The sequence below is a fragment of the Embiotoca jacksoni genome, unplaced genomic scaffold (genome assembly GCF_022577435.1).
Source record: "Embiotoca jacksoni isolate LCO1_2020_lvr unplaced genomic scaffold, fEmbJac1.0.p SCAF_12, whole genome shotgun sequence".
Lineage (NCBI taxonomy): Eukaryota > Metazoa > Chordata > Actinopteri > Embiotocidae > Embiotoca > Embiotoca jacksoni.
Window position 1 is genome coordinate 3,741,815 of NW_027185252.1, and position 27,219 is coordinate 3,769,033.

Genomic DNA, 27,219 nt, shown 5'->3' on the forward strand with positions numbered 1-27,219 from the left:
CTTGCCCCCAGGTAACATCCATTGAGTCAAAGTTGGACTCTTTGCTGGACGTTTACCGCCAGGTCCTCCAGAAAGGCCCCTCAGCGCTCACCCTCTCCTCCTTGCCCCTGTTCGAGCTGGAAAACCACCAGCGCCACAACTCGGACTACCCGACCTCCATCATTGGCAGGGATCTCCCCTCCCCCCAGGGAGGTGATCCTGTTGGAGACAACAACGGTGGCCATCCGAGAGGCTTGCGGCTCATCCTGGCACCTGTCGACGATGACGGTCCCCCTGACTCAGCACCTCCATCCTACCCACCTTCCACTGCCTCACTCTCCCCGTCCCCCCTGCTGCCCCCTGACAGCCCCTACCCAACCCTGGTCACCCCTAATGACACCTCCAAAAAAACACACTTTCCCGATCTACTGCCCCCACCTCCCTCCACAGGGAGCTTCACTCTCCAGCTGCCACCCATGGTGCACCCCTCTCACCTCCGATGCTCCTCTGACCCCGTCTCAGATGATATGACAGATAGCATGTCGGCACACGAGGGGAGCCTGGGGCCCCCTGTTGTTGTGGGAGGTAGTGTGAATGTCGACCAGGAGGGGGACAGCGAGGCAGGCTCTGTCCAGGGAAGGGCGCAGCTGCGGGAGAAGCCTGGATTGAAATCTGAGGGGGTCTGGAGGAGGCACATGAGCCTGGAGGTTAACCCTCTGCTGCTTCTCTCATCTAGCCCAGAGGGGAGACCTTCAGACTGGGGAGGCAGCCTCGGGAAGTCCCCCTCCGTGCATAATCTCAGCCAGCCTTTGACCAACCTTGCCCCTGGTCTTTCCTCTGCACTCAACAGCAGCAACAGTAGCGAACGTGGCAACGTCCACGGTGACCTCAGCAACTGGGACAGAACAGAACTCTTCATTGGCGAGTGCAAGCGAGAGCCGACAGCAGAACATTTCAACTTCCCATCTCCGGGACCTGACAGCAGCCCCTCAGAGCTTTTACAGACTGTGGAGGAGGCTGTACCTCACCCAGAGTTTCTCAGTCAGTCCTCGCACATACAGCTGGCATAACCACACACAATTAAAAAAAAAAGTAAAAACTATTGCATACTGTATGTACATGCCATTGTGGGTGAAGCCACTTTTTAAAGTATTTTTAAAGGGCACTACACAAATTATGTTGGAAATTGTACAATAGAATACTTTGCATATGGGCAAACAAGATTTTGGTATTTTGTCTAACATGATTATGTCCAGTTGCGTACAGATTTTATTTGACTATACACTTTTAACGTGGGTACTTCAATTACTACCGACCTTACAATAAAAGAATGTATTAGGATGTATGCAAGAGGCCATATTTATGTAAGACAAAATATACAAACAATACACAAATTAGAGAAAAAGCTTTGCAGGGGATAAGGTAGTTTTATTGACTTTATACAAACAAGATCATGCTTTTCATATGCAATATCATGAATTGCACAAAAAAAAGGATGTTGATTTAAATTTTAAAAAAACTTGAGGTTTGTTTGAAATGAAGAACAAGTAAGGAATGCTGATTTGAGCCTGCAGTCTGATGCCTGCATATTGAAGTGTAGATGCAAATCCAATAATATGGTTCATCACAAGAGGAACTGGGTGTAGTGTTAGCTTTCTTTTTAAATTCCAACAATTCTCCATTTTCTCTGAGTCTGAACGTAAACTCCAACCAAAGAACCCAATTTGGACTCCAAATAAGTAGGAGTCAAACTTTTCAGTGTAGAAATGAAGGGAAACCAGAAGTAAATTCTACTTTTTTCATGGACAAAGCTAGTTACAAGTTATAAAAGTCAAAAGTGTAGTTGAACATCAGACAAGCATCTGCAAGTCAATAGTCTACTGCTGTCTGAACATGTAAGTGAAACGAGTGTACTTAGGCATATGCAAACACGTACAACTCTTTCACGCACAATAAAAACACGATGGCACATGTAACCATTAATCGCAACAAATTACTTATTTTTTCATACAAGTGCTTGTATCGAGAGACTTTCATGGAAGAAGAGGAAAGTTGCTCTACTAATTCAGTGTTTGTCTTTGACAACATAAAATGTCATCTTTTACTTATTCGTTCATACACATCACTGCATGGATGGTTTCCAAAAACAAATGAACAAAAGGAGAATAATGGGTGAGCCCTGCTGTGACGGTAAGCTGAATTATATATATATTTTTTTTTTAAATTAAAAAAATTAAAGGTCAAACCCTTAGCATGTAATCAGACCACAGGCATCTCATTTGATACAGTTCTGTAATTAATGCTGAAATGGCTGCTTAGTGTCATCTGTCAACAAATTGTTAGTAAATCTGGAAGCAGCGAACCTAATGGGGAAACTGGCCAATCAGCAGTCGCTTCAGACAAGCATTGGACCACCTCCCTCTTGTTTTGGGCAGAAGCTTGATGAGAGTTTGCTAATGGTCTGAATGCTGTAGACTTAACAAGAGAGCTTTCTTCAGCCAAGCATGAGATGCTGCATGTCTAAACTGTTGCAAATCTTAAAGTCAAGAGCAGTCACACACTTGCTGGTGGGCCTGGACGTCCTTTTGCATGTTTAAGGTTTGCAGGGAGCTTTTCTTTTTTTTTTTTTTTAAACAAACCGGTACGAACAAAGTCTGCCTATATGAACATTATTATAATTTGAACTAATCAGTAGTTGCAACCTGTCTTGCCAATTAAATGGATAACCCACTTATTATTAAATTTTATGACAAATATATAACATTTAAAGCCCATTTAATGTTTTTTTTTGACAAACCCTTTCTTTTTACTGGGTGCTGGTTGCACCATGTGCATCAATATTGATTTGAGGCTGCTGTACTGACTTTATTTTCTCGACCCAATGTGGAACAACCTGAACTGAAGTGGGCAAAATGTGCGTATCGCAGATCCGTTAGTTTGGCTTCACCCGAGGAACCTGTGATAATGATATACTTTACACGCACTGTTGTTGATAAATGTGTGTTGTTACTGTATCCGTGTGCTGGAAAGGTAAAGATATCATGTATATTAATGTAATGAAGAGACTAATTGCAATACAAACATACAGTATGGCCTGCTTTTCCTCTTCTGCTGCCCCCAAAAAATTACAATTTAGCAAGATTTTGGCACGCACATCCTCCTCATTTACCTCAATCCTAGTTACAAGATTCAGGATTTTTGTAATGATCTTACAAAATCCTCAAATTGACGTGTTTATATTTTGGTCCATACTCAGATTGAAAAGTTATGTTTTTACTGGGAGGCTTTTAAAAAAAAAATGGTGTGTTGCAATCGTCTTACCTGACATTGTTTTCATTGTTATCCTGAATGTGGATGGGCTGACTGCTCTTTAAAGGAGAATTATTTACAACACTATCAGCCATCATAACTTCTGTTAAACATTTGGATTTGATTTTTATGCAGTCACAGCAGTCTTAAAAACTGTATTTTAATGTGCTAATACGTCCTTTAATCATCATTATTTTTCAAGTTATATTCCCCATGAGTAAGTGCATTGCTTAGCTAATTAACAATCTGTAGTGGAACATAACGCATATTATCTTCTAACAAATGACAACTGTTAACACTTGTAGATTGATTTTTGAAATATTCTATAGCCCATGTAGGAGTTGTTCTGTTATGATGAAGTATATTATCATCATGAAAGCACAGTCGTCTCTGGTGAGTTTGAGGAGCCTGAAAATGTGACATGGTAGTTTAATGCTTAATATTGAAATAGATTTGTTGTAGTTATTGAATGAGTTTTTGCAACATGTAAAAAGAGCCCGACCAAAACTGTAAATTTAACTGTCAAAGTAAAATACTGAATAACCTTCAAAGCCCACAGACTCCCAGTCATTTGGGGAACTAGATGGATTATTCCCCTTCATTAAACATGTTTATTTTTGCAGTCTGTAAATTGCTTGAGGGTGCCTTCCTTGCATATAAAAATTAATAGTTTGCCTACAGCCTATACTGTATAGTTGAAGTAATTTTGGGTTGGGCATCCAGTTCTTTTAAGTCATATAGCTTTAGCATATGGCTTTGATGGCTAATAATACCATTTCTCTACTGCTTGCACAGTAATTTATTACACAACTGGCCTTAAAGCTTGATAATGTTAACATTATTATTATATTATTTCTTTGAAATTAATTTATTAAAGTGCACATTATGTTCTCTGGATGAGAAAATGCAAAAATAATTTTATTATTCATTAATAAATTACGGATTAACTAAACTGTTCTGTCTTTTTGGTCTTTTTTTTGGCAATGAAAGTTTAATAAAAGTTTGCAGGGCAAAAAAAAAAAGTCATACAAGGTCACGTTGCCATTTAGGGAATGAGGATTTTACATTTCCATGTTGGCAGAAACTGGATGTAAAAGTAGCAGCTACTGTGTCTGTTAAATTGGAGGTTTTATCACATTTTGCCAAATGTTTATGCTAAACTTTTAATTCCACGTTTTAATAGATTGTATTCCATATTTATGCGCTCTTTAAATCTGGTCCAAATCTATACGAAACCATAAAGTCGGACTTTATAGAAAGGAAGTGAAGGCAACAGTAGCCTTGAAGGAGCTAATTAACAGGCGGGGGAGCCACATTTAAAATGTCCGACTGGGAAGATGAATACGACGAGGACGGCGTTGCTATCGAGAAGCGTGCTCCAAAATCGGCTCCGAGTCAATGGACTCGTCCGTGTGAGGACCGTCGAAGGGAAAATGTATTTTTTGGTGCAAAAAATGGAGCCGCGTTTGGAGCCGACGGGTACAAAAGTCGGAGCGGCGGAGGCGACCGCGGAGGCCCGGGACGACAGTGGACCATTACCGTGGAAAATGCTTTAATTGGGAGGATAATAGGTATGATACTGACGTCAGAGTAGAAATGTAATTCCCGTTGGGTAATGTTACCTCAAATTGCGTTTGGTTTTGCTATTAATGCGAAATCATAATAATCACGGTTTGATGTTTTATCTGCCGTGTTTCTTATTTTTAGTCCACGTGTATGAATCCTGAATTCTAGTTTGTGTCGCGGTGATTTTGGTCCGACTCTTAAATGTCTTTCATCCGGTTCAAAGGTCGCGGAGGAACCAAAATCCGTGAACTTGAAGAGGGCACCGGTGCAAGAATCAAGGCAAGTCCATTAAATGTTGTTTTTTTTGTTGTTGTTGTTTTTTTTTTATCAGACTTCTACCACAAATCTGGGAAATAATAGTGAAAAGTTTGAAATTGATATCTACTTGCACCTGGCTTTATTGTTCCTGATAATGTTTCATTTAGACCTGACTGACCTGGCATTTCTCCCTGCAGGCGTTAACTAATGTAAACAATAGCTGAAGACTGTGGGAGTAAGATTATTACATGGAGTCCGAGTTATTAAACACTCCCGTAATCTTCAAAATCCCAATAAGACCTATAACAGTCAAACATCTCGGTTAATTTTGAACAAGGTAAAGCATGATTGCACTTGACATCAAGAGTTGGCTGCTGTGTCACAGCTCTGTATCCTTTGCCAAACAAAGCGAATGTCACTTTGAGTGCTCAGACGGATGTTATTTTTGTGCCCGCCTTTGTAACTCTTTGTCTTTTTAGATAAACAAGGGCGACTATGAAGGCGAGGTCGTCATCTTTGGCTCCCCTGCTGCCCAGCAGAAGGCGAAGGAGATGATTGAAGACCTGGTGGCAGATGGCGGCTCGAGATTTTACAATGGTATGAAATCGTATTCAGTATAATCTCCTTTTGCGTCCATAAATCTTTGGGTTACACGGCTGTACCGCAGTTTGTAAATACAACTGAATTATCTTAACGCATGCTGCTTCTCAGGTCCGAGTCGAGGGCGAGGTTATGGAGGAGGCAGTGACGGACAAGGCTCCCGAGGGAGAGGTGGTGGTGGTGGTGGTGGTGTCGTCCAACATGACTCCGTCTGGTCGGCTGCACAGTTACAGGCTGCGACTGTTGTCCGACCTCGTCCTTCCATCGACTGGAACGCCATCCGGGAGAACAAAGATAAGTACGAGGAGCTGAAGTGGAAGGGTGAGGACTCATATTGTTGCAAATATACAACACAAATATTTGGAAAATGGACAGGTTTTATTTAATTTTTTAATTTTTAAAAAATAATATTATCAACTTCCCATTAGACCTCGCACCCATGAAGAAGAAGTTCTACACCGAGGCAAAGTGTGTGTCCTTGCTCACAGCAGAGGAAGTCAGTGACTGGAGGTAAGTCTGACGGTGTTATCAGTTTTATCTTTTTATCACAACATTTTGTTCCATGCGCATATAAAAAAAATAAATAAATAAAGTAATCATAGCCCCGACTACCATAACACATGCTACTGTGAGGGTCTACATTATATTCTATGCTTGATACTAGATGATGGTAAGAAAAGAGACGGAGACGGAGCTTCAGAGGGACTCGTAAGCAAAGAATAATTAATGCACCATACAGTATTGTAGTGTCGTGTTTAGAATATTTCATCGTTTGGACCAAATGTAGTCTCTGAAACATAAGCGACAGCGAAACACATTGTGTATTCATCTTTGTTCAGCGTGGTACTGTGGTACCGCTCGACCCTTTTTAAACGATTTCCACCCTCTCGGCTAGCTCGTGTTTATGTTATATTTTTCCACAGGAAGGAGAATAATAATGTTTTTGTGGATGACCTGAAGGAGGAAGGGGAGAAACGCCCCGTCCCCAATCCCTGTCGCACCTTTCTGGAGTCCTTTGAGCTTTACCCAGAGATCATGGAAAATATTAAGCGGGTTGGCTTTGTCAAACCAACCCCCATCCAGGTATGAAAGCTTGCCAAGGCAATTTTATTTTGTGAATGGGTGTTGCAAAGACATGCACCTGTGTGACCGGTCTTGTTCACTGCGTTGAAAAGGTTGCCGTGGGCAGTTCCTGTAATTCACCACAATTATATATTTGGAAATACCCACATTTACAGGAAATCGAGCCTTTTTTTTTTTTTTTTCTTACAATTACAGTAGTGCCCCAAAAAGCAGAAATGAAAGGAAAGTGGGTAAAACAAAAAACTAAATTCATTGATACTTTTTCTACACGGTACCTTTCATTGAGAAGCTCATGAACATGAACTCACTGTATCAAGAGTAGTAAGTCACTACCACCAATGAAATATGATATATTCGAACACTTTTAGCTTTTAAGTCGCTCAAGCGGCTGTTTAATGAGTGCGAGACATCTTTACTGCTCCTTGGAATAAACTCGAGCTCATTCGAGTCACTACAATGAGCAAAATGCTTCACACAAAATGCAGCAGCATCAGGTGACTGCTAGTATTCGCTTGCTGAAATGACTGTCGGCACTAGGTTTTGAGATGATAAAGCCATTACTAGTGCATCAGATTCTGCTCATACAAAAATTCTACAGATGAGTCACAGACTGCAAATAGATCTCCCTAAATCCTACATACTGTACCTTTTAAGTTAAAAATGAAATACACTACTTTTTCCTTCAACAGTATTTTGACTCTGTAGTGGTTCGCATGCAGCCCCCCAAATCACTCAAGGATCTTCCTGCGCTGAGTCCAACCAAGGAAACGTTTTGTTGCTCTACACAGACTTTTGGTCGCACTTTGAAGCCCAGTGTTACCTTTTTATTACCTTAAATCTTTACAAGTTGACAGCAGCTTGCTTTTTTTTTTTTTTTTTTTTCAGATGAGCTAAACATACCGCTTCCATACGTGCGAGCAAAGAAGGCCTGTTCAGGAAGTCACTTGTTTTCGGACACGTAGAAAGACTGGAATTGCAAATTCTCAGCTGCAGAGCATGCTTCAGTGATTGTGCACTTACTCTACCGTAGACAATATGCTGAGACCTGTCATCTTCGCTTGAATTAAAACAGAAGAAACATGGAATGCAGACAGGCAAGTTGGTGAGAAGGTTAGCAGAAAGAAAGAGCGGTAGCCACGTCTCAACAGGAAAGACGAGCCACATGGGAGAACTGCTCAGACGGGAGCTACATCGAGTTTTTATTATGATTATTAATCATGGGTTCCCATCACAGGAGACGAGCTAGAGGTTTATTCAGTGGCAGAAGTGGGACAGTTACAGATTTTCTTCTTACCCAATACACACTGAACCTATAATACAGAACATTCAGATATGTAAATGGGAAATATTTAAATGTAAATCGCGACTATCGCGTGACATCGATGTACATGTTTTAACTCGACTGAAGCAGAATTCAAGCATGTTTTTGGGTCCGTTTCCTTCGTTCTTCATAGGCTGGAGATGTCACTGTCCGTGTTAGTGCAAAATTCAAACTCGTAAGCTGCAAGGAGAAATTAAACCGCATCATTTCCCTCTCCAATTTCACTTTCATTTCATCGTAAGTGGCCTCGTCAGATTGCGTAACGTAATATTACAGGTTTCTGCTTTCAAATGGCTGCACAGTCAGCTCTGTATGATCCAGGGAAAGTATGACGTGGGTGTAGTTTCCCATCCTCTACTGTGATGTCTAACAATAAATGACACCTGGTGGGGTGAGGCTGTTAGACAGGTACCTGCCAAAGGAATTCTTTGGTTTAGGTGAGATTGTTTTTTTTCCGTCTGTTCATCAAGAACAGGCCCCAATATGTGTCAAACCTCTGAAATCATAAGTTGCTCTTTTTTTTAATTTTTTTTTTTTTTTTATGGTTTGCCACAACTGCAGCTCTGACATTGATATTAGTTTTTATTTTTGGAAAGATATTATGTAATATAATTTTTTTTATCTGAGATGCAGGTTTTTTGTTTAGTTTGTTTAACTGGGCTCATAATTATTTCTTACATTTTGAAATGTTTGCAAGCTTATTTTCACCATAATTTTTTTTTTTGTATTATTATATCATGTATATATTTCATAATTTCTTTAGTCTCAAGAAGGCCACAGTTTGAAGCTAACATCAAACTATGCTAAGACTTCGATTCTGGAGTTGTAAAGCGTTTAGTTCCGTCTTAAGTGTCAAGTTGTACATGAATTTGATTTTGTATGTTGTCGTGTGCTCTCAAGGTAAGAAAACGTCATTACTCCTTTAACCATTTTAAGAACTTTTGAAGAACAAAGCTAATATTTAGGGTAATCTTAAATTTGTTGCAAATGATTGTTAATGCTCTCAATACATTTTATTTTTTGCAGATCTGCAATTTTGTAAAACATAATAACATAGTTGTTGAGTCTGTGTTTATACCAGCGGTCGGTTTGTGTATATATGTCATTGTAATGTTTTTGTTGATATATAAATGTATGATGTCATTCATTTTGTTTGTTTGTTTACCAGTCTCAGGCGTGGCCAGTGTTGCTAAGCGGAGAGGACCTGATAGCCATTGCTCAGACAGGAACAGGGAAAACGCTGGCCTACCTGCTGCCGGGGTTCATCCACATGGACGGACAGCCCGTGTGAGGACAGCATCTGCTTCTTACTTCTCAGGACATTTCTGTTTTTCCTGATATGTAATTGGTGTTTTTCTGTCTTAACAGTGAAAGTACCCTTTCTTTTCATTATCTTTTCATGACCGTCTTTTTGTCCTCTTCTTCCTGGCTAGACCGAGAGCCGAGCGTGGTGGTCCGGGCATGTTGGTGCTGACTCCTACCAGAGAGCTCGCCTTGCAGATTGAAACCGAGTGCAACAAGTACCGTTACAAGGGTTACAAAAGGTCACAAGTCATTAAGAACGTGTTTGGAATCGACGACTACTTGTGATATCGAGGTGACATGATCATAACTGTTCTTCCTGCGTCTCCTCTCAGTATCTGCATCTATGGCGGAGGTGATCGGAGAGCCCAGATCAACCTGGTGAAGGGCGGGGTGGACATAGTGATCGCTACACCGGGCCGGCTGCACGATCTCCAGATGAACGAGCTCATCAATCTTCGCTCAGTCACCTACTTGGTTTGTTTTTATTGAAAGTTTGAGTAAGGCCACTGTTAATAATGTGACTCTTTCTAAATCACAGACTTATTTATCCGTATCTGTATTTTATCAAGCACACCTCACTGGGAATCTCACTAATAATAGCTATCTCTCTGTCTAAGTCTTGAATTTCTGCAGATCTTCGGCACAAACGAGTGTCAAAAAAGTTGGTCTTCTGTGTATTATGTCAGTATGTTTAATTTTTTTTTTAGAGAACAGATAAGATGTTTTTAATAACTGCTCTGATCATTGGGGAAAGGTGCTGGACGAGGCTGACCGTATGCTCGATATGGGCTTTGAACCTCAGATTTTGAAGATTCTTCTCGACGTCCGTCCAGACCGACAGACCATCATGACCAGGTAGAAGTAAAATAAACAACAAATTTGTCGTCATATGATTTATGAACAGGGTATTAGGATATGAGTACACATCAAACCTCAGACAGAAAGCATTTAAATTGCAGACCTAAAGCATGAAAACTATCCAGTGATGGTTAGTGCAAGTGAGAATGTCACAATACATATATTTAAAAAAAACAACAAACACTGATACTATGTTTTATCATGCTGGAAGAGAGTCTAAAGAGAAAAGTTAAATATAACCTGTCAGCTGTGATTGATCCACATTTTCACAATAGAAAGCAGTGGAGGAGTGAAGTAGCACAATTTATAGTGGAACGGTTTAGGCAACTTTAGAAATGGCATCGTTTCCACTGAAAGCTGTGACTCTGTTCCTTGCAGAAGTGCTAAAGAGCTTTAAAATGTTGTAGACTGTCCATGAGAGTGTAGATATCAAAATAAACTTCCTGTTAACTCATGTTTCAGTGCCACCTGGCCCACTGGTGTGAGACGATTGTCCAAATCATACCTAAAGAATCCAATGATGGTTTATGTGGGGACCCTGGACTTGGCGGTGAGTGGAATTGAATGCATTCAGTAGTTTATGATGTGCGTTGACTGGCTACTTATCCATTTTTTAGATATATAGATAGATATGAAAATGAAAAGATATTTTGTCTTTGTTTATTGTTGGCAGGCCTTTTTTAGGGCCCGAGCACCGATGGTGCGAAAGCCCCATTTTTATTCAAGGAATTATTTCTTTTCTTTTTTTTGTCCAATGAAACTCGGATGGTGTGTGCTTTCGTTTGGAACAAGTGTTAACATGCTTGCTCTGTTTCTCAGGCTGTTAACACGGTGCAGCAAACAGTGCTGATTGTTCAAGAAGAGGAGAAAAAGCCTTACGTATACGATTTCATCAGAAACATGCTGCCGCAGGACAAAGTCCTCGTCTTTGTTGGAAAGAAGCTCATGTGAGTAGGAAGTCGGTCGCAATTATATGTCTCGTAAACAAGAGAGGTAGCCGTCCGAAACCACAGCACTGAGCAGCTCTCCTGTTTGTATAGTATCGGTACCGACTACCAAAGGTTTTGGTATCGTGACAAACCCGCGTATCTATTACACTAACACTTTTCTTTGTGCACGTTTGTGTCCCCATTTGCGTCCAATATCAGGGCTGATGACCTGTCCAGTGACTTGTGTCTGCAGGGTCTGGCTGTGCAGAGTCTCCACGGCGACCGTGAGCAGTGTGACCGCGAAGAAGCGCTCAAGGACTTTAAAGAGGGTGTGTAAGAGGAAGGGAAGTGGGCTTTCAAAAATAGGTTTTGCATGCCACGAACTGAAGATTGATTTCTAGCTGGTGCCGTTAACCTCGCCTCCACTCCACTACAAGTAAGACTACAGGGTCAAATAATACGTTTTCTCTTTTTCCAGGTCGAGTTCGTATCCTAGTTGCCACAGACTTGGCATCTCGGGGGTTGGATGTCCACGACATAACGCATGTCTTTAACTTTGACTTCCCACGTAACATAGAGGAGTACGTCCATCGCGTGGGCCGCACCGGTCGAGCAGGGTGAGGGTGTTTCCATATACAGTATGTGTGTTTACGGGCCTCTGCAGTCTCCTGAGGTCGCGACATCAGAATCAGAATCGCCTTTATTGGTCAGGTAAATTAACGCATACAAGGAATTTGACTCCGGCTGTAACTTCTCTCTTGATGTACAAAATCAGACAGACATAAAAAAAATAGATAGATAGATAGATAGATAGATAGATAGATAGATAGATAGACATCTATATAGATATCTATCTATATATATATATATACACACAGCTAAGAAACATATATACACCTAAACAGTGGTGCTATTGCAGCTAGTGCAAATGTGGTTGAGATTTCAAGTCATCACCAGTGTTCGGCTGTTCTTGTGTTAGTTTTTGATGATGATGTATTTCTGCTCCAGACGTTCAGGTGCTGCTGTTACCCTGATAACAAGAGAAAACTGGAGGATGGCCCCGGAGCTGATTCCCATCTTAGAGCGAGCAGGGCAGGTTCGCAAACACGTTTTGTGTTGACTTAAAATGTCTGTGACGTAGAAAAGATTCTTTAAAATGCCTTCTGCAGTGTGTAGCCAAAATAGTTTTCTCCTCCTTAAAGAAACATGCTTATGCCAAAACTTAGTTTATGACTGGACCGTGTGTGAAACTACAGGGCTTTTTCATTTGAAACAGAAGCTGGGGCTTTCAGCTGCCCAGTGGTCTAACTTTGATCCTTCCAACAGTGCGGCCAAAAATCCTGTACTTATGTTATTTACCTAATTTGAGCCCCCGTTTCTTTTCAGCTCATTGTGTGAGTCTCGATAGTTTCTGTACTGTCATCTGTGCGTGTTTCATGAAGGGCACAGCTCAAACCTGCCTATCTTCTTCTGCTGCCCTACCCGGCTCTGTTACACATTGCAATCTCTCTTGCATCACAGCATGTGGTGGCTCCCAGATGCTCAACCTCTCTGCCTGAATGCTCACAAAGGTCCGGATATAAAGGAATACATTCTTCCAGATAGGGATGTAAATGTGTCCTCTGAGTGATTAACAGAGAGTCAGTTTAAGTAAAATCAACAACAATCTTGAACAGGTAGTTCATAAGGTCTTTACCCCCCCCCCCCCCCCCCCCCCCCCCCCCACACACACACACACACACACACACACACACACACACACCCATCCAGGGAATCAGAGGAGTCTCTGAATATGTTAGGCCTCAACAATACAATTTCCCAGACTGTGACTAAATCAGGGAAGAAGACTAGAAACTGTATTTCTAACCTGAAACCTGACCTGAATTATATAATCACACCAGAAGCATTTGTTATTTTCTCATTTGATTTCATCACATTTTATATCGGATTTATTTGATATCTAGCAAGTCACAGTAAAGTGGATCCTGTTGCAGGAAGTCCCTGAGGAGCTGGTGCTTATGGCAGAAAGATACGAGAAGCAAAAGAGGGAGAAGGACATGTCCAATCCAAGGGGAGGACGAGGAGGAGGAGGAGGGGGGGGGAGGAGGATGGGGGAGGAGTGATGGTGGAGGGAGAGGCGGCAGGGACCGAGGTCAGAACTGGGGATTCTAACGTCTGTCTATCCATGTGAGTCTACACATAACACAAGGTTTCCTACACTGGATTACAAAAAAAAAAAAATATATATATATATGAGGTATGAATAGACACATGCAATGTGAACAAGTGCAGCATTAAAATGTCTAAGACAGATTGTATCATAAATAAAGAGTTTGGAAAATCTTTTCTTTGTCTGGTATTCTGATTGAATTGTGATTTAGTAATAATGTCAATTTTCTTGCTCTTTTTTTCTCAACAGGGTGAAGCAGGATATGAAACTGCCTGTCGTTCATTTTGAGTACATTTCCGTTTTTTCCATTTTCTTTTCTTTGATTGAGAAGTTTTCTTTTTGCTGGGTTCTCATTCATTGTTATTTGGGTGCAGTTACACCTCATTGTGTTGTCCTCAATTCTAACATTGTTGTTTGTGTTGAAAGTCACCACAAACTCAGAATTTATTTTTGTGTATTTTCTTGATTTGTTTGTCTAATTCTTTATTAAATTCTTTTAAAAAGAGTTGACTCTGTGAGCATTCTTGTTTTAACTGCGTGATACTGTAATGATTTACATCTTCCAGGTACATTTTTTTCCATTATTCCAAAAGGAAATTTAAAGGTTTATGTTATTTGGATTTTCATTGAAATTGTTGGAAAAGGGCAAATGTCAGTTCTTAAAGAAAAAAAAAAGATTATTTTCCACAGGATGTGATGCAGTCTGTCAAGACGGAGAGCTTGTCTGCAGGAAGTTGCTTTACTCTGCTGACCATGTAAGTTCTACTACAAGAGATGCGTGAAGTAGAAAGTCTTAGTGGCTGTAGTTTACCATCAAAATTTGCTTTTCATGGTCAAATATTTTTCCTTCTTGCCAACTTGCTTTTTTTCCCCCCACAGAAGGGAAGTGTTAAACTTGAAACAGTCAGCACTTCTGGTAAGTTTGGGAATGTGCCTTGATAGCAAAATTTTTGCCCAGTCACGAAACGTCAATCTTGACAACTACAAAGCGCAGACCAGGGTTTTTTCAGCATTTAAGACGGTTTACTGCTTATAATTTATTCCGTTTGTTTACACACAATACAAACAACAATTTTGAAAATACTTGGAACTTGCTTTGTAGAAAATCCATCGCGAAGTTATTCATACGATTGTTGCAGGAAAGCTTAAATTTAATTAAATCATGTGGGCTCACTTGTTTACATTTTATTTCTGGAAAGCGCCAAATATCTCTGGAATCCCCAGGGCCAGACGGCTCCACTAGTCTTTTGCAAGTTGTTTTTCAATAAATTTAAACTAAACTAAGCTGAATTAATGTTGCTATTCAACATACTATATGGCTTTTTTTTTTCATATTTTGGACGACATGCTATGTATGACTTTTTTTACAATAATTTTAACAAAGACATATTTTGGACCTGACATGCATGTCTCCACGCATGTCGTCCAAAATATGACAAAAAAGTCATACTGACGCATGAAGCATTTCATATGACTTTTTTTTTTCAGGTTTTGGACAACTTTTTTTTTTTCATATTTTGGACGACATGCTATAGTTTGACTTTTTTTTTCCGATAATTTTAACAAAATGACATCCATCAGATCCAGGTCCAAAATATGTGATTTTGTTAAAATTATTCAATAAAAGTTATACTATTGCATGTCTGCATAGTACGACTTTTTTTTTCATATTTTGGACGACATGCTATATAGTGACTTTTTTCACTATTTGGACGACATGCCATAGTATGACTTTTTTTTCGATAATTTTAACAAAATGACATCCATCAGACCTGACATGCATGTCAGCAGTGGGAATCAAAACAATGACCTTCTCACTGAGAGGCACCAGCACGAACCACAACACCATTGTGCCTGTAACATGCTGACTTTCTTTTGTAATTTTGAGGACATGCTATAGTATGACATTTTTTTTCCCCATATTTCAGATAACACTATCGTATAGCATGAAAAAAAAATATGGAAAAAAAAAAGTCATGCTATATTATGTGTACCAAAATATGAAAAAAAAAAAAGGCCGACCATGTCATCCAAAATAATAGAAGCATGCTATAGTATGACTTTATTTCAGGTTTTGGACAACTTTTTTTTCATATTTTGGACAGCATGCTATAGTATGACTTTTTTTTCCCCTGCCTTGCATGTCTCAAGCGGGGATTGATTCCACGGTTGTATTTTCAAGGCGAGATGCTCAAAATGGCTGCCACGCCACCGGCAGTGTTCGATGAAAACAAATTCTTTTGATAACTTTTCATGTTCTAGGTGTTAAGATAGCACAGATGAAATTTCAGGCCGGTAAGTCAAAGTAGGAGGAGTTTATTAAAATACAACATGTGCCAGTTGCCAAAAATGCAAACTAAATTCAAAATGGCGGACTTCCTGTTGAGTTGTGGTAATAGTGCAATGGAACTCTTTTGTACGTCTAGGTGTGATACACATGTCCACAGAATTTCATGCATGTAGGTAAATGCAGCCACCGGGCCATCAGTTTAGGGGGTGCCAGCGAGCCATTTGGCCACGCCCACTCGTGACTCCACTAAAATAAGTTGAAAAAAATTTTTTTTCCTAATAATTCCTTCAGGGTCAATAGGAATTTCGCAACATTCGGTGCTCGGGCCCTAAATAGGTTTGGACATTACATTTGAGAGAGACAATAATGAAATTGCTAAAGATAAAAAAAAATTTACATAAATGCTATTTTTGTTTAATCTCGAGATTTTTTTCAAAGGACGTTTCGAAACTCTTAAGAAGTCGGAACAGCCACAAGTCAAACACTTAATGTGTAAGTTGTTCCCTAAAAATAGGAAAGCCGTTGTCCCGTTCCTCCTTGATACAGTCCGCCAGAATTGTGCACATCTTGCCAGGACCAGAGAGCAGGTTCTGGTCCGGTATGAAGAAGTTTTTGAGGTGACCATTTCTCAGGTAGCCTTCAAAGTCTTGCAGGAGCAGCTGGAAACAGTGGTTCAGATCAGTGGTCTCCCAGTCGCTGTCTGTAGTTCTGGAGCAACAGGCATGTAAGAGAGTTGTCTTGGCATGGTAGGAGCAGAACTTTTTGAATTTCGGGTTATTTTCCTTCAGCAGACTGAGCAGGTACTTGAGGAGCTTCAGACAGTCCTTCCTGCATGTACAGTGATAACAAAGGAACAGGTTGTTATGGAGTCTCATGAATAAACTCACTCGAGGACTACGGTTAGGATGATAATTATAGATCAAACTTCAGGGTATCTGAAGGGTCAAAGAGTCTTAAGATTAAAAAAATTTGAAAAAAAAAACTTGTTCTTGTGCCTGCTGGAGGCGGTAATGATAGAAGATGTTTGTCTTAAAGTCTTGGACATGGCTACAAGAAAATTCATACAAAGTTTTGTTTTCAGTTCAGGCATAAGTATGTTCGAATCTGACCTGCAGCAGCTTGTTCCATCTTTTTCACAGCAGGTTTTTTGCGATCCGTGGTTCTTCAAAATATGCTTCTCAACATGGGAAAATGAAATCCGCCAAACATCTGCGCGTTTAAGAAGACAGAACAATCTATGAGCTCCAGGCTTCTGATACTCCCATTCCAAAATATATAATAATCTGATTTCAGTTCACCAGTTGAGGGAAGTTAGACTTACCTTTAGCCAGGACTCCTTCAATTTCTACGTTGCCCAAGCCTTCATATTTTGGGACAAGATAATACGGCTTTTGTTTGAGTTCCAGCTTTACTTTGCGTCCGAGCCAGCCCTCAACATTCATGCCTTCTTTGGTGTAACACGGCCAGCTTGACTTCACCAAAAGACTGAGAACAATATCCAGAGAAATGGTGACTGATTGTACTTCTGTGGTCAGGGTCACTGCAGGGCAGCCCTTTTTCTTTCTTATCACTTGCCATTCTGAAAGAGCAAACAAAAACTCAATCCAAATTGTTTTCTATTTGTTAAATACTTTAGTCATGATAGTAGCACACCCCATATTTCTTTTAAATTTCTTTGTTGGGATCTTTTTCAATGAACATTGATACATGTATATTTACATCTAAAACAGGTCAAAGTAAAATAAACAGTTGTTTATATATGAATTATGTTAAATTCAATACGAGGCCTTTTCAAAAAAATTCCAAGACTGTTCCCGTTGCACATGAATGAAGTGCAGCACAATGATGTGCAATGGATATATTGTCATGTTGGAGAACACAGGAGCAATTCAGGTCATCTGCACTGAATGTTTCCCCTCAGACGTTTCAGAACGTTACGGTAGAACCTGCGGGACAAATTGATGGTGCTCCATCAACGTCAAAGAAAACCCTCGTGGTTGTACTCCTTACCTAACGCGCCTCATTTGGTCTTGGACAGTCATTTTCTGCCACGTGGTGAAATCGCAAATGTGCTCGTACCATTGGTCACAAAAACCTGTAACACGGGTGCTGTTGTCGATCAAGAGATGTGACTTGCAATAGTTGGAAAGAATTATAGCTCTCTTCTCCATGTGCATGTGCTGCGCTCCATTTGTGCACAACGATCTCAGAACTTTTTGATCGCACCTCGTACCCCCTTCAAATATTAGTTTACAGTCCAGTAGGATGGCTGTCTCGTTAAATGTGGTCGTTTATGAATATACACCCAGCCTCAGTGATCATTTCGGTACTTACCTTTAAATTCCTCGACACTCTTCATCACTTCCTTCCTGAACTCCTCGAGCAATTTACTGCCAGATAGAGTGAAATCCTCTTGAAATTGTTTGAGAGGGTGTGAGCCACGTTTTAAGCCCACGCTGTAAAAGGCACCGTCATTTCCGAATGGTTTGATATCCACTCGATCAACCGGTATCGGCATCATGACATCGAACTCATCAGGATGGTAAATCTGTATGCGCAAAAACATAATTTTCTAATACACAACAAATCTATATGACATAATTGTATCGTACCAGATTTGGGTGCTGTACGGACTACAAATCAACCCATAAACTTGACCTCAAAGGATGACTGTTTGACGGAACACAGACTAGAATGACCTACCTTAAGATTTTCATAGTAACTCCCAGTGCGTAGTGGTTCTTCGACTTCTTTAAAGTATTGCGTTTTCTGTTTTAAGTGCTTGACTATTTTGTCTGTTATATTATTGATTACTTTGGCTGTGTTTGATTTGTCGTGCATCTTAATCTTTAGATTTTTCAGAGTGTTGTTGAGGACCTTGTCCACTGGTGCTCTTTCTGCCAGCCTGCTCTTTGTGGAGTCCTCGGGTTGTATCGTGGTTGTCTCCTCTGTAGATTCTTCCTCTGATTTGACTTTGCCAGCATATGTTTTAGCCTTTGTGGTTTTCTTTGGTGTCTGTGGCTGTGTCTTCATCTCTTCGAATTGTTCGGGCTGCGTCTCTGTTGTATCCTCAGCAAATCTTGCTTGTTTGGCCTTGTTGCCACATGCTTTTCCTTTAGTGTTCTCTCTAGGAGCCTTCGTGGTGTACTTTGGTGTCTCTGGCAGCACGCAAGTCATTTCCTCTGCAAATTTGTCCTTTGATTTGGCTTTCCTACCACATGTTTTGGCGGTGCCCTTGAGTGTGTCTGGTTGTGGCATCATTTTCTCTGCAGATTGTTTGGGCGACTTGGCTATGCCAGAACATTTTGTTGCTTTCGTTGTCTTTGGAGAATTCTTTGTTGTGTCCTTGGGTATATCTGGCTGAATTGTCGTCATCTCCTTTGCAGATTGTTCTCCTGTTTTAGTCCTGGCAGCACAGGTTTTGGCTGTTGTGCCTTGTCCAGGAGGTGTCCTTTGCTGCTCGCTGTTTTCCCCCGTGAAATGGTTTGTTTCCTTTTTTCTTGTGCCCGGTGCAGATAGCTTCTCCTCAGTGTGGTTTGGCTGTTTCTGTTCCCTTTTCTTTGGTTTCTGTTTGTTTGTGGTTTCAATCTGCTTCTCTTCTGTAAAGTCAGGACATTTGGACTTACATACTTGTTTTACTTCTTTAGGTCTAGTTTTGCTCTCGGCACCCTCGGTTTTAGGACTAATAGCCTTGGGTGGTTTGCCTCTGCCAGTCATGATGCTGCAATGAGAATGGAAGTGCTCTGTCAAAAGTATTTCCAGTTCTTGTTTGAAATCACGCCCCCTCACTACTTGGCAGACTGCCTGGAGCTGTTCCAGCCTTTGATGTGAAGTTACCAAATCAGTCTCATAAAATCATTGCCTCTTAACTTTGCTGTTAATATTTATTTAAACTATTAAATTGATAGAATGGTCCAGTTATAACATTGTGCTACAGCTCTAGCTGATATTGAACTACTTGCATATTACATAAACTTAAGTCTACAACACTCATGAAACAACCAGGTTGCTGAAGGCAAAAGGTAGTTGTTTGCTTGGCACTGGATAGCTGCAGTGAATATTCTCGCAAAAACAGACGGGCAATAGCTTATTCCAATGAAATAATTTATTAAAATCATCAACACGAATGACCAAACTAATACTGGTCAGATGTGAGCAATAATCTAATAAAATAGGCACAGATGGTGATTAAAAAAAAACCCACTATGTACAAATATTCTGGTATGATTGTGTACGAGTGACAAGAGTACTGACTACATTGACAAGACGGTGCACTGGTGACTATACACAGGCGTTTGTGCCACGCTCCACTTGCATGTGAGCGAGGGAGACTACGGATTTTCAACTTGGCGGTAGGTTCCAATATTGAGGTGTGTGATGTGGTGAAGAAACAAACGGGTTAGACAGAGATTGCATGTACGGTTTCTCTACGAAGGTAGCAAACAAAGAAAGATGACAAGCAATCATGCTATATAAACACACCACTAAGACTAACTGTGCCCAGAGGCCAGCCTTACTTGCTCTTGTGTTGAGGCGCTGCTTCAGAGGAAAACAGCTCTTTTTCGTCCACAGCTCGTCAGCGGAAAATCCTTTGTGGTTCGTTGGTCAACTTGCGGGTGTCGACTTCCAAGGGATCTGCTCGTTTTCTTTTACTGTGGAAGGACTGCGGTATAATTAACCATTAGAAGTAGTTGCTACTACTTTAGACTCGAACAAAGCTAAGTTGTTCCACACTTAACTGTGGACACTGGCGAGGCAAGAGAAAATGGTGGTTGTTCAAGTGAAAACCAACGCTGGAGGAATACAATTTGATTCTCCGCGTGGTTTTTAAAGGGTGAAAAGTGTCATCCCTTACTGTCTGTATCCAATCACAGTCCAGTGAAAGGTGAGACGGATGGGCGGAGATTACTTGTGAGGTTTTGAATAGGGGATTATGGAAAACTACTGAGTCCATGTGAAGCACCTGCACTTGAGGCATTTTTGTGCATCACAACTGCTATTCTATTCCGATACCAACAGCTACATCTTGTGGATAAATGTGTGTATTGTAAAAAATTCCCATCTTAAATTTCAGATTTACGGGATTGGAAAATTCAGGGCTTTTGTTGCTCTGTCACTTCTTTTCATCACACGCAAAAAAATGTCTCACACTACATTTTGGTTGGAATATGTTTAATGTTGCAAAGAGGCTCATGCCATCTTACAATAAGGTGCAGTAGCTTGTGCCAATTTCAAATTCTCCAGTGCAAAGTTGGCAAAATGCCAATCAAAGTGCTTTAAGATTCAACAGGTGGTCTACTCTGAGCCCCTCAGGGAGGACAAATTTGGACCTTTTGTTTTAAGTGCTTTTATTAAAGCTTAAACACAACAAATGTTGTACTAATTCACTACTCAGAAGAACATAGTTTTAACTTCTTGCCATAGGCTCCTACAGAGCACCATGTAGTTACAAACAAACACTAAAAGCAGGACAACATGTACCACGTAGAGACCAGGACCTGCACTCCAGAGAGCTAGAGAGGTGATGAATTACAGTATCTCTACTGTTGAACGTCTCAATATCACAGAAAGGTATTGCCATGAACCAAACCAACGGTGTACATTTAAAACTATGTTTTTGATATTACACTGTACGTAATGGTAATCTAACCACGGAAATGGAGTCAGGAGTGCCGCCTCGGGGACTAAACATCTAAATGTTTTTCTTTCCTCCGAATGCTTTTGCGATGCATTGTGATGATTAACCAGTCTTTAATTATCAAGTTGAAGCAGCCAATTGTAGGATGGAGTTGGATGACTGATGTCCTGCCTTGGGAGACCTTGGGGTCGGCAGAGTAGCACAACATTCATTTGGTCCTCTGGGCCTTCTGGGCGGACTTGGTAACTTTACCAGTGGTGGAGACCTTCTTCTCCACGGCCTTGATCACGCCGACCGCCACGGTCTGACGCATGTCTCGCACCGCAAAACGACCTGCAAAGTGAGGAGCAGTAAAGGCAGACATTTTAGCCCAACGTACCTTCTGGCATGACTCAACAGTGGAGTCACGATGCCTTTTGATATCGAAGAGGGTGTGGTGGAAAGCTTCTGAAATTCAAGCCCTCTACACTTTAACTTACCCAGGGGAGGGTACTCAGAGAAGCTCTCAACACACATCGGCTTGCCAGGAACCATATCTACGATGGCGGCATCTCCGGACTTGAGGGATTTGGGGTTGTCCTCCAGCTTCTTGCCGGAACGGCGATCAATTTTTTCCTTGAGCTCGGCAAACTTGCAGGCAATGTGAGCAGTGTGACAGTCGAGCACAGGAGCATAACCAGCACTGATCTGGCCTGGGTGATTGAGGATGATCACCTACAAAGCAAAAGGACAACATGGAGGGCCTATTCATAGAAAAATGACTTTCCTCCTGTGTGACTTGTTCAACAAATATTGTTGTTGTTCAATCACCTTTTTTAAGACTAACTTTAGAATATGGCCTAATTGTTAAAGAGATTTGCAAAAATCGCTTTTCTTCTTATGAATGTATTTAAGGCTTCATAACAACAAATATTCTTTGAGACTATGAATAGTTATCAGACAGAGCTGAATCTGTTCAGTCGTTTCATTTCTATAAATGGATCTTTTGCCATGTCTACCTGAGCAGTGAAGTTGGCAGCTTCCTGCGGTGGGTCGTTCTTGCTATCGCCGGCCACATTGCCACGGCGAATGTCCTTGACGGACACATTCTTGACGTTAAAGCCCACATTGTCGCCGGGGAAGGCCTCGTTCAGCGCCTCGTGGTGCATCTCCACAGACTTCACCTCAGTAGTCACATTGACGGGGGCAAACGTCACCACCATGCCGGGCTTGAGTACGCCTGTTTCCACACGGCCTACAGGCACCGTTCCAATACCTGGGAAAGAGAAGGTCAGCCCGAGGAACATACATCACAGTAGTTCAGTCCTGTACTGCCAATTCTTTTGCTTTTTTTTTTGATTAGAGACCAGAGATGTTTGACATGTCATGAAAGTCTGTGTCAAAGTTGCACAGTCCCCTGTTCCTACAAAGTTTAATATTTTATCCATCTCTTAATCAGTCCACTACATGCCTCCTATCTTGTAGACATCTTGCAGGGGCAGACGTAGAGGTTTGTCGGTTGGACGGCTGGGGGGCTGGATGGCATCCAGAGCCTCCAATAATGTGGTCCCTGATGCATTGCCTTCCTTCCTATTGATCTTCCACCCCTTAAACCATGTCATCTAGACAGGAAAAAATAAATAAAATAATAATAATAAAAAATAAAAAAAATGCACCAAATTCAATATTTGTCAGTAAAGTGAATAACTGATTGGATTCATTCAGCTTCACAGTTCGCTCCACTCAGGGATTTTGCTGCCACAACTTTACTTGTTCTGGTATTATGAGTAGGTTGTGGTGGCTGAAGTTAGTCAATTTAAGCTGCATACAAGGTGTGATAAAAAAATGTCTGAGACTGCGCTTCAGTCCCGTAACCACCAACCAGCGCTCCTGCGTGCTAAGACCACTTCCTGGCAGTCCTATTCTGTAAGTGCGTCAAGCACAATCTGTGATTCGATTCCAGTGAGTGTCAAATCAGAGATTTTTCATCTTGAACTTCCCTTTTGAGTAACAGAAAGTCTTAACTCCTGGGGGATGAATCTGCGTGCGTAAGACTACGAGTGTAAACCAGCCGCGTGCTGTTGGTTGAGCTTCTGACCTGACGCGCCTTCTTTCATCGATGCCTCTTAAAACCACTTCGTCCAGCTAACTCCCTTATTGCCGTACGCTTCCTAAAGCATTTCAAGGTTCACCGTTACTGATTTCCCAAATCTGATGCTAAATTTGATGTGCGCTTTCTGCTCAACTTTCGAATGAAATTGCACACACCGGTGGTCATATAAACACGTGTAACACTGGTGCTGATGTTGATCAAGCAATGTAACTTGGAATACTTACTCGCAAAGGTTACTGCTGCCCCCTGCTCCACGCACAGGACTGCGCTGCACTCTGTTGTGTCTTACACTTTTTGATCGCACCTTGTATATTGCCGAGTCCGTTTTCTGATTTCATGTCTCTCATATTCGTGTGGTTTCAGAGCATTTTACTATTACTATCACTCTGTAACTGCCATCCCTGTGTTTCCTGTTGAGAACAAAATACCTTGAAAAAAAATTGTCTGCAGTATTTACAAGAGGAAAGGAGTTCCTGATCTGATTAGTAGAGTTGGACCTGCAGTCACAACCGCAGTTCCCCATCTCTGGCACCGGCCAAACAAATTAGTATTCAAATTAATGGCTACATAGAGCTTATTGTTTCTCATAACATTTGCATCACTTCTGTGCGATACTTACATTGGGGCTGGGCTCAAGCATGTTGTCTCCATTCCAGCCTGAAATGGGCACGAAGGCAACGGTGTCCGGGTTGTAGCCGATCTTCTTGATATAGGTGCTCACTTCCTTCACGATTTCCTCATAACGCTTCTGGCTGTAGTTCGGCTCGGTGGAGTCCATCTTGTTGATGCCCACAATGAGCTGCTTCACTCCCAGAGTGTAGGCCAGGAGGGCGTGCTCGCGGGTCTGTCCGTTCTTGGAAATACCTGCTTCGAATTCACCGACGCCGGCTGCCACAATCAGCACGGCACAGTCTGCCTGAAGACATAGCAGATGAAGCATTAGTGGCTTGTGCCAGTTTAGCAGTGGAAGCTCATTGCGCAATTGTAGCGGAATCTTCCGTCTTCGATATCTGACCAGTCTGAAATACGATAAAATCTGCAACTTCTAATCTTCATCAGAAACTTGGCGAATGAATTTGCTGCCATCGCTCGTTGTTAATTACAACTTTTAATATTAACTGCTAGTCACAACTTGTAATGTTATTCAGACGGGAATTAAAGCCTGTTCGAATGCAACACTATTACACGTCTTCGTCAGCCAAGTGACTGCTATCGTCGCTACTTTGCGAGGGCACAGAGGCTTACCGAATGACCCCTAACCTATGCATTATACAGCCATTATGCGCACACAGAATGGCTTAACGCTCTCGTGTTACAGACCTGGGAGGTACCCGTGATCATGTTCTTGATGAAGTCCCTGTGACCCGGGGCATCTATAATGGTCACATAGTACTTGCTGGTTTCAAACTTCCACAGTGAGATGTCGATGGTAATCCCGCGCTCCCTCTCCGCCTTCAGCTTGTCCAGCACCCAGGCGTACTTGAACGACCCCTTCCCCATCTGGGAAATGAGTAATAGACATCCTTAATGCTGACATTGTATTATATTGTTCACTTCTATTTGTTCAGTATGGCTTGTATTTTATAGTCAAAGCGGGTGGACGTCGTGATCTCGAGGAGAGACATTCGTTGTTTGATGAAAGTCGGTCTGGATCTCCTTACCTCAGCAGCCTCCTTTTCAAACTTCTCGATGGTTCTCTTGTCAATGCCGCCGCACTTGTAAATAAGGTGGCCCGTGGTGGTGGACTTGCCGGAGTCCACATGGCCGATCACGACGATGTTGATGTGGAGTTTCTCCTTTCCCATGGTGAGTGGAGCAGGCTGAAGTCACGTGACAGTCTGGTCTGCTGAAGCCAGGGTTAAGTTACAGTCAGTGTGGCGTCCAGAGGAGGAAACAGAAACCTTTCATGCACTAGTTATTGTGATGGGACAGTTGTTGGCACGGTTTGTGTGAGCAGCACGGTGAAAAAAAACAACAACAAGTGACGGATGTTGTTTGTTGCCGTTTCAGAGGCGGCATTTTTTAAAATTTAACATTGTTGGATCGAATGATATGAGGCAGATAGTCAACGAAGGTGTTGCAGCGCCGTGTGATTTAAAACCACTGGCTGACTGGTAACACCTCCCCGAGCGACTGGCGCAGCAAGAATTTCAAAACACAAATTCTGCAGGAAGGATGAATGAATCCATTTTCATCAGCTGTTTAACAAGCTGAGTGTATTATCTGCTCAGGCCAGCATGTGTATAACTGTTGTTACTGTGAGCGAGGGCTCTTGACTGGCAATATGTTTCTTTGAAGAGCTGCATCTCAGAAGATTAGGGACGGTATCGATGGCTACTAAACTGCACCTAGCACAAAACACTCTGCCCCCCCCCCCCTACTCTCTAATCATCCATCCACACCCCTGCTCTCCTCTTTCACATCCAGCCTGTGCTCGCTGCTCCCGCTCTGCCCTGCACCCACACATCCAGACAGACAACAACAACAACAACAACACGGCTGATATTTCACGGCACCGTCCTGCTTTCACAGCCACAGACTCGGTGCAGCTTCCCTCCAAAGCCCAGAATCCTCCATTTTGTCAGGTCCAATCCACTGACGGTGTTGCAGCCATTTCTCAGACACCGCAGTGCACTGCACGCAGGTTAATTCAGAGGAGAGTGTGGGCACTGTTGTTAACTCTGCAGGGCTGTTATGGTGGCGAGGACCCTGAACTTGAGGATTCACACATGCACTGCAAAGTTTAGTTGAAAACAATAGAAGTGACATGTTCTATTTCCTCTGACTGTAGTTTTGCACCAGGTGGAACAGAAGGAGCTTAATCCAACAGGATCATGTATTCCCACATGATCCTGGTCAGACTTGTTCAGGTGAACTCGGTGCCCGGACAGAAAGCCACGTACGTGCGCGTATTGAACTCATCCCTCACGTCACAGCGGCTGCCGCAGTGCGCTTTAATGTACAAAAGACGGTAAAAAAAAAAAAAAAAAAAAAAAATTTAAAAACTGCGAACAATGCTTGAAGAACAAGCGCAGCTATCGCGGTCACTCTAATGTCCGCAGGATTTAAGGGAAATTCCAACCCTCCGCCATGTTCTATCATCTGCCCGCTTACTGACGTCTGGATGCGTATTAACTACCAGCCGTCTGCCCTCTTTTCTGCATCACAACAACAATCCCCATGCGGTGCCTGGAGACCGAGCCGCCAATCAACCCGGCTCACGTCCTTTTATTGATGGCATCAAAAACTAAAATCACCCGCGCCACACACACACACACACACACACACACCTCCATGCATTATTTCATGTACTGCGTCGTACCTGAGAGCTGGCGGGTATCAGGTTGTCTGCAGGACCGGAGAGGCTGAGGAGAGACGCTTATCTGGTTATAGCTCACAGGACAGTGGGGGGTGGGGGGTGTTGCGTAATTGCGCGCACACGCGGCCGCACAGCATCACGGCGAGGGAACGAGAGAAATTACCGTAAACAAGTCTTATGACTGGCCACAGCTTCCAGGCCAAGCATCCAATGTCGGACACGGCAGAGTGTGGATATTTTGTGTCCTGAACGTTTCAGATAGCCCGTCTTAATATTTCTTGCACGGGTTTCGGAAACTTCCGACAGTTTATCAATAGTTAATTTTGACCTTTCGGGGAAGTTGTTTTACTTGTTGCGGCTGTATTCAATAATGGAAACAGGACATAAAATGCGAGACCTTACACACGTCTGGAATTTACCGATATTAGATAAACAGCGTTTTTGTTGTTGGTTCTTCTGTCTTTTTGTCAGGAGTTGTAGCAACTCATCAAATTGTAATAAA

General features: G+C 41.9%; 4 protein-coding genes across 10 annotated transcripts in view; 2 read left to right on the forward strand and 2 right to left on the reverse strand.

Annotated features, from left to right (window-relative positions):
• kcnq5a (potassium voltage-gated channel, KQT-like subfamily, member 5a) overlaps positions 1 to 4,240 on the forward strand; it is a 92,152-nt gene extending 87,912 nt beyond the window's left edge. For all 6 annotated transcript variants that reach the window (XM_069144260.1, XM_069144264.1, XM_069144259.1 and 3 more), the window contains one exon: positions 12 to 4,240. In XM_069144260.1, the coding sequence (XP_069000361.1) occupies positions 12 to 1,049 (1,038 nt within the window). In that variant the 3' untranslated portion in view covers positions 1,050 to 4,240. The remainder of the gene's footprint in view (positions 1 to 11) is intronic.
• Positions 4,241 to 4,609: 369 nt separating this feature from the next.
• Positions 4,610 to 13,788, forward strand: ddx43 (DEAD (Asp-Glu-Ala-Asp) box polypeptide 43). The gene is made up of 18 exons (XM_069144265.1): positions 4,610 to 4,859; positions 5,078 to 5,133; positions 5,592 to 5,709; positions 5,851 to 6,033; positions 6,141 to 6,222; positions 6,636 to 6,795; positions 9,285 to 9,403; positions 9,550 to 9,660; positions 9,754 to 9,895; positions 10,176 to 10,276; positions 10,742 to 10,829; positions 11,099 to 11,226; positions 11,428 to 11,537; positions 11,687 to 11,825; positions 12,217 to 12,304; positions 13,203 to 13,300; positions 13,332 to 13,395; positions 13,628 to 13,788. Exons 1-17 carry the CDS (start codon positions 4,610 to 4,612, stop codon positions 13,378 to 13,380), a joined length of 2,022 nt encoding a protein of 673 aa, XP_069000366.1. The 3' UTR covers positions 13,381 to 13,395; positions 13,628 to 13,788.
• A 1,890-nt stretch (positions 13,789 to 15,678) lies between these two features.
• On the reverse strand, positions 15,679 to 20,721 carry cgasa (cyclic GMP-AMP synthase a). Its single transcript, XM_069144267.1, has 6 exons — positions 20,186 to 20,721; positions 18,372 to 19,389; positions 18,003 to 18,216; positions 16,990 to 17,247; positions 16,778 to 16,877; positions 15,679 to 16,496 (listed from the first exon to the last, which is right to left on the reverse strand). The coding sequence occupies exons 2-6, from the start codon at positions 19,383 to 19,385 to the stop codon at positions 16,154 to 16,156; spliced, it is 1,929 nt and encodes a 642-aa protein (XP_069000368.1). The 5' UTR covers positions 19,386 to 19,389; positions 20,186 to 20,721; the 3' UTR covers positions 15,679 to 16,153.
• A 102-nt stretch (positions 20,722 to 20,823) lies between these two features.
• eef1a1a (eukaryotic translation elongation factor 1 alpha 1a) lies at positions 20,824 to 26,839 on the reverse strand. Of its 2 annotated transcripts, none has more exons than XM_069144270.1 (8): positions 26,721 to 26,839; positions 25,060 to 25,244; positions 24,719 to 24,898; positions 24,018 to 24,314; positions 22,757 to 22,907; positions 22,305 to 22,561; positions 21,786 to 22,020; positions 20,824 to 21,639 (listed from the first exon to the last, which is right to left on the reverse strand). In XM_069144270.1, exons 2-8 carry the CDS (start codon positions 25,201 to 25,203, stop codon positions 21,515 to 21,517), a joined length of 1,389 nt encoding a protein of 462 aa, XP_069000371.1. In that variant the 5' UTR covers positions 25,204 to 25,244; positions 26,721 to 26,839; the 3' UTR covers positions 20,824 to 21,514. The 2 variants fall into 2 exon arrangements, with proteins under 2 accessions (XP_069000371.1, XP_069000370.1); XM_069144269.1 differs by having other exon boundaries at positions 25,060 to 25,241; positions 26,721 to 26,838.
• Between the last annotated feature and the right edge of the window lie 380 nt (positions 26,840 to 27,219).

What these genes read in the sequence shown, in the direction of transcription:
- ddx43 (XM_069144265.1), top strand. Translation starts at nt 4,610, where the DNA reads ATGTCCGACTGGGAAGATGAATACGACGAGGACGGCGTTGCTATCGAG. An exon ending in TTTAATTGGGAGGATAATAG is followed by an intron (nt 4,860 to 5,077) that starts GTATGATACTGA and finishes TCCGGTTCAAAG; the next exon opens with GTCGCGGAGGAACCAAAATC. An exon ending in TCTTAGAGCGAGCAGGGCAG is followed by an intron (nt 12,305 to 13,202) that starts GTTCGCAAACAC and finishes ATCCTGTTGCAG; the next exon opens with GAAGTCCCTGAGGAGCTGGT.
- cgasa (XM_069144267.1), bottom strand. Translation starts at nt 19,385, where the DNA reads ATGACTGGCAGAGGCAAACCACCCAAGGCTATTAGTCCTAAAACCGAG. An exon ending in GTTACTATGAAAATCTTAAG is followed by an intron (nt 18,217 to 18,371) that starts GTAGGTCATTCT and finishes TTGCGCATACAG; the next exon opens with ATTTACCATCCTGATGAGTT. An exon ending in GAGTGTCGAGGAATTTAAAG is followed by an intron (nt 17,248 to 18,002) that starts GTAAGTACCGAA and finishes TTGCTCTTTCAG; the next exon opens with AATGGCAAGTGATAAGAAAG.
- eef1a1a (XM_069144270.1), bottom strand. Translation starts at nt 25,203, where the DNA reads ATGGGAAAGGAGAAACTCCACATCAACATCGTCGTGATCGGCCATGTG. An exon ending in TTGAAAAGGAGGCTGCTGAG is followed by an intron (nt 24,899 to 25,059) that starts GTAAGGAGATCC and finishes CTCATTTCCCAG; the next exon opens with ATGGGGAAGGGGTCGTTCAA. An exon ending in CTCTGAGTACCCTCCCCTGG is followed by an intron (nt 21,640 to 21,785) that starts GTAAGTTAAAGT and finishes CTCACTTTGCAG; the next exon opens with GTCGTTTTGCGGTGCGAGAC.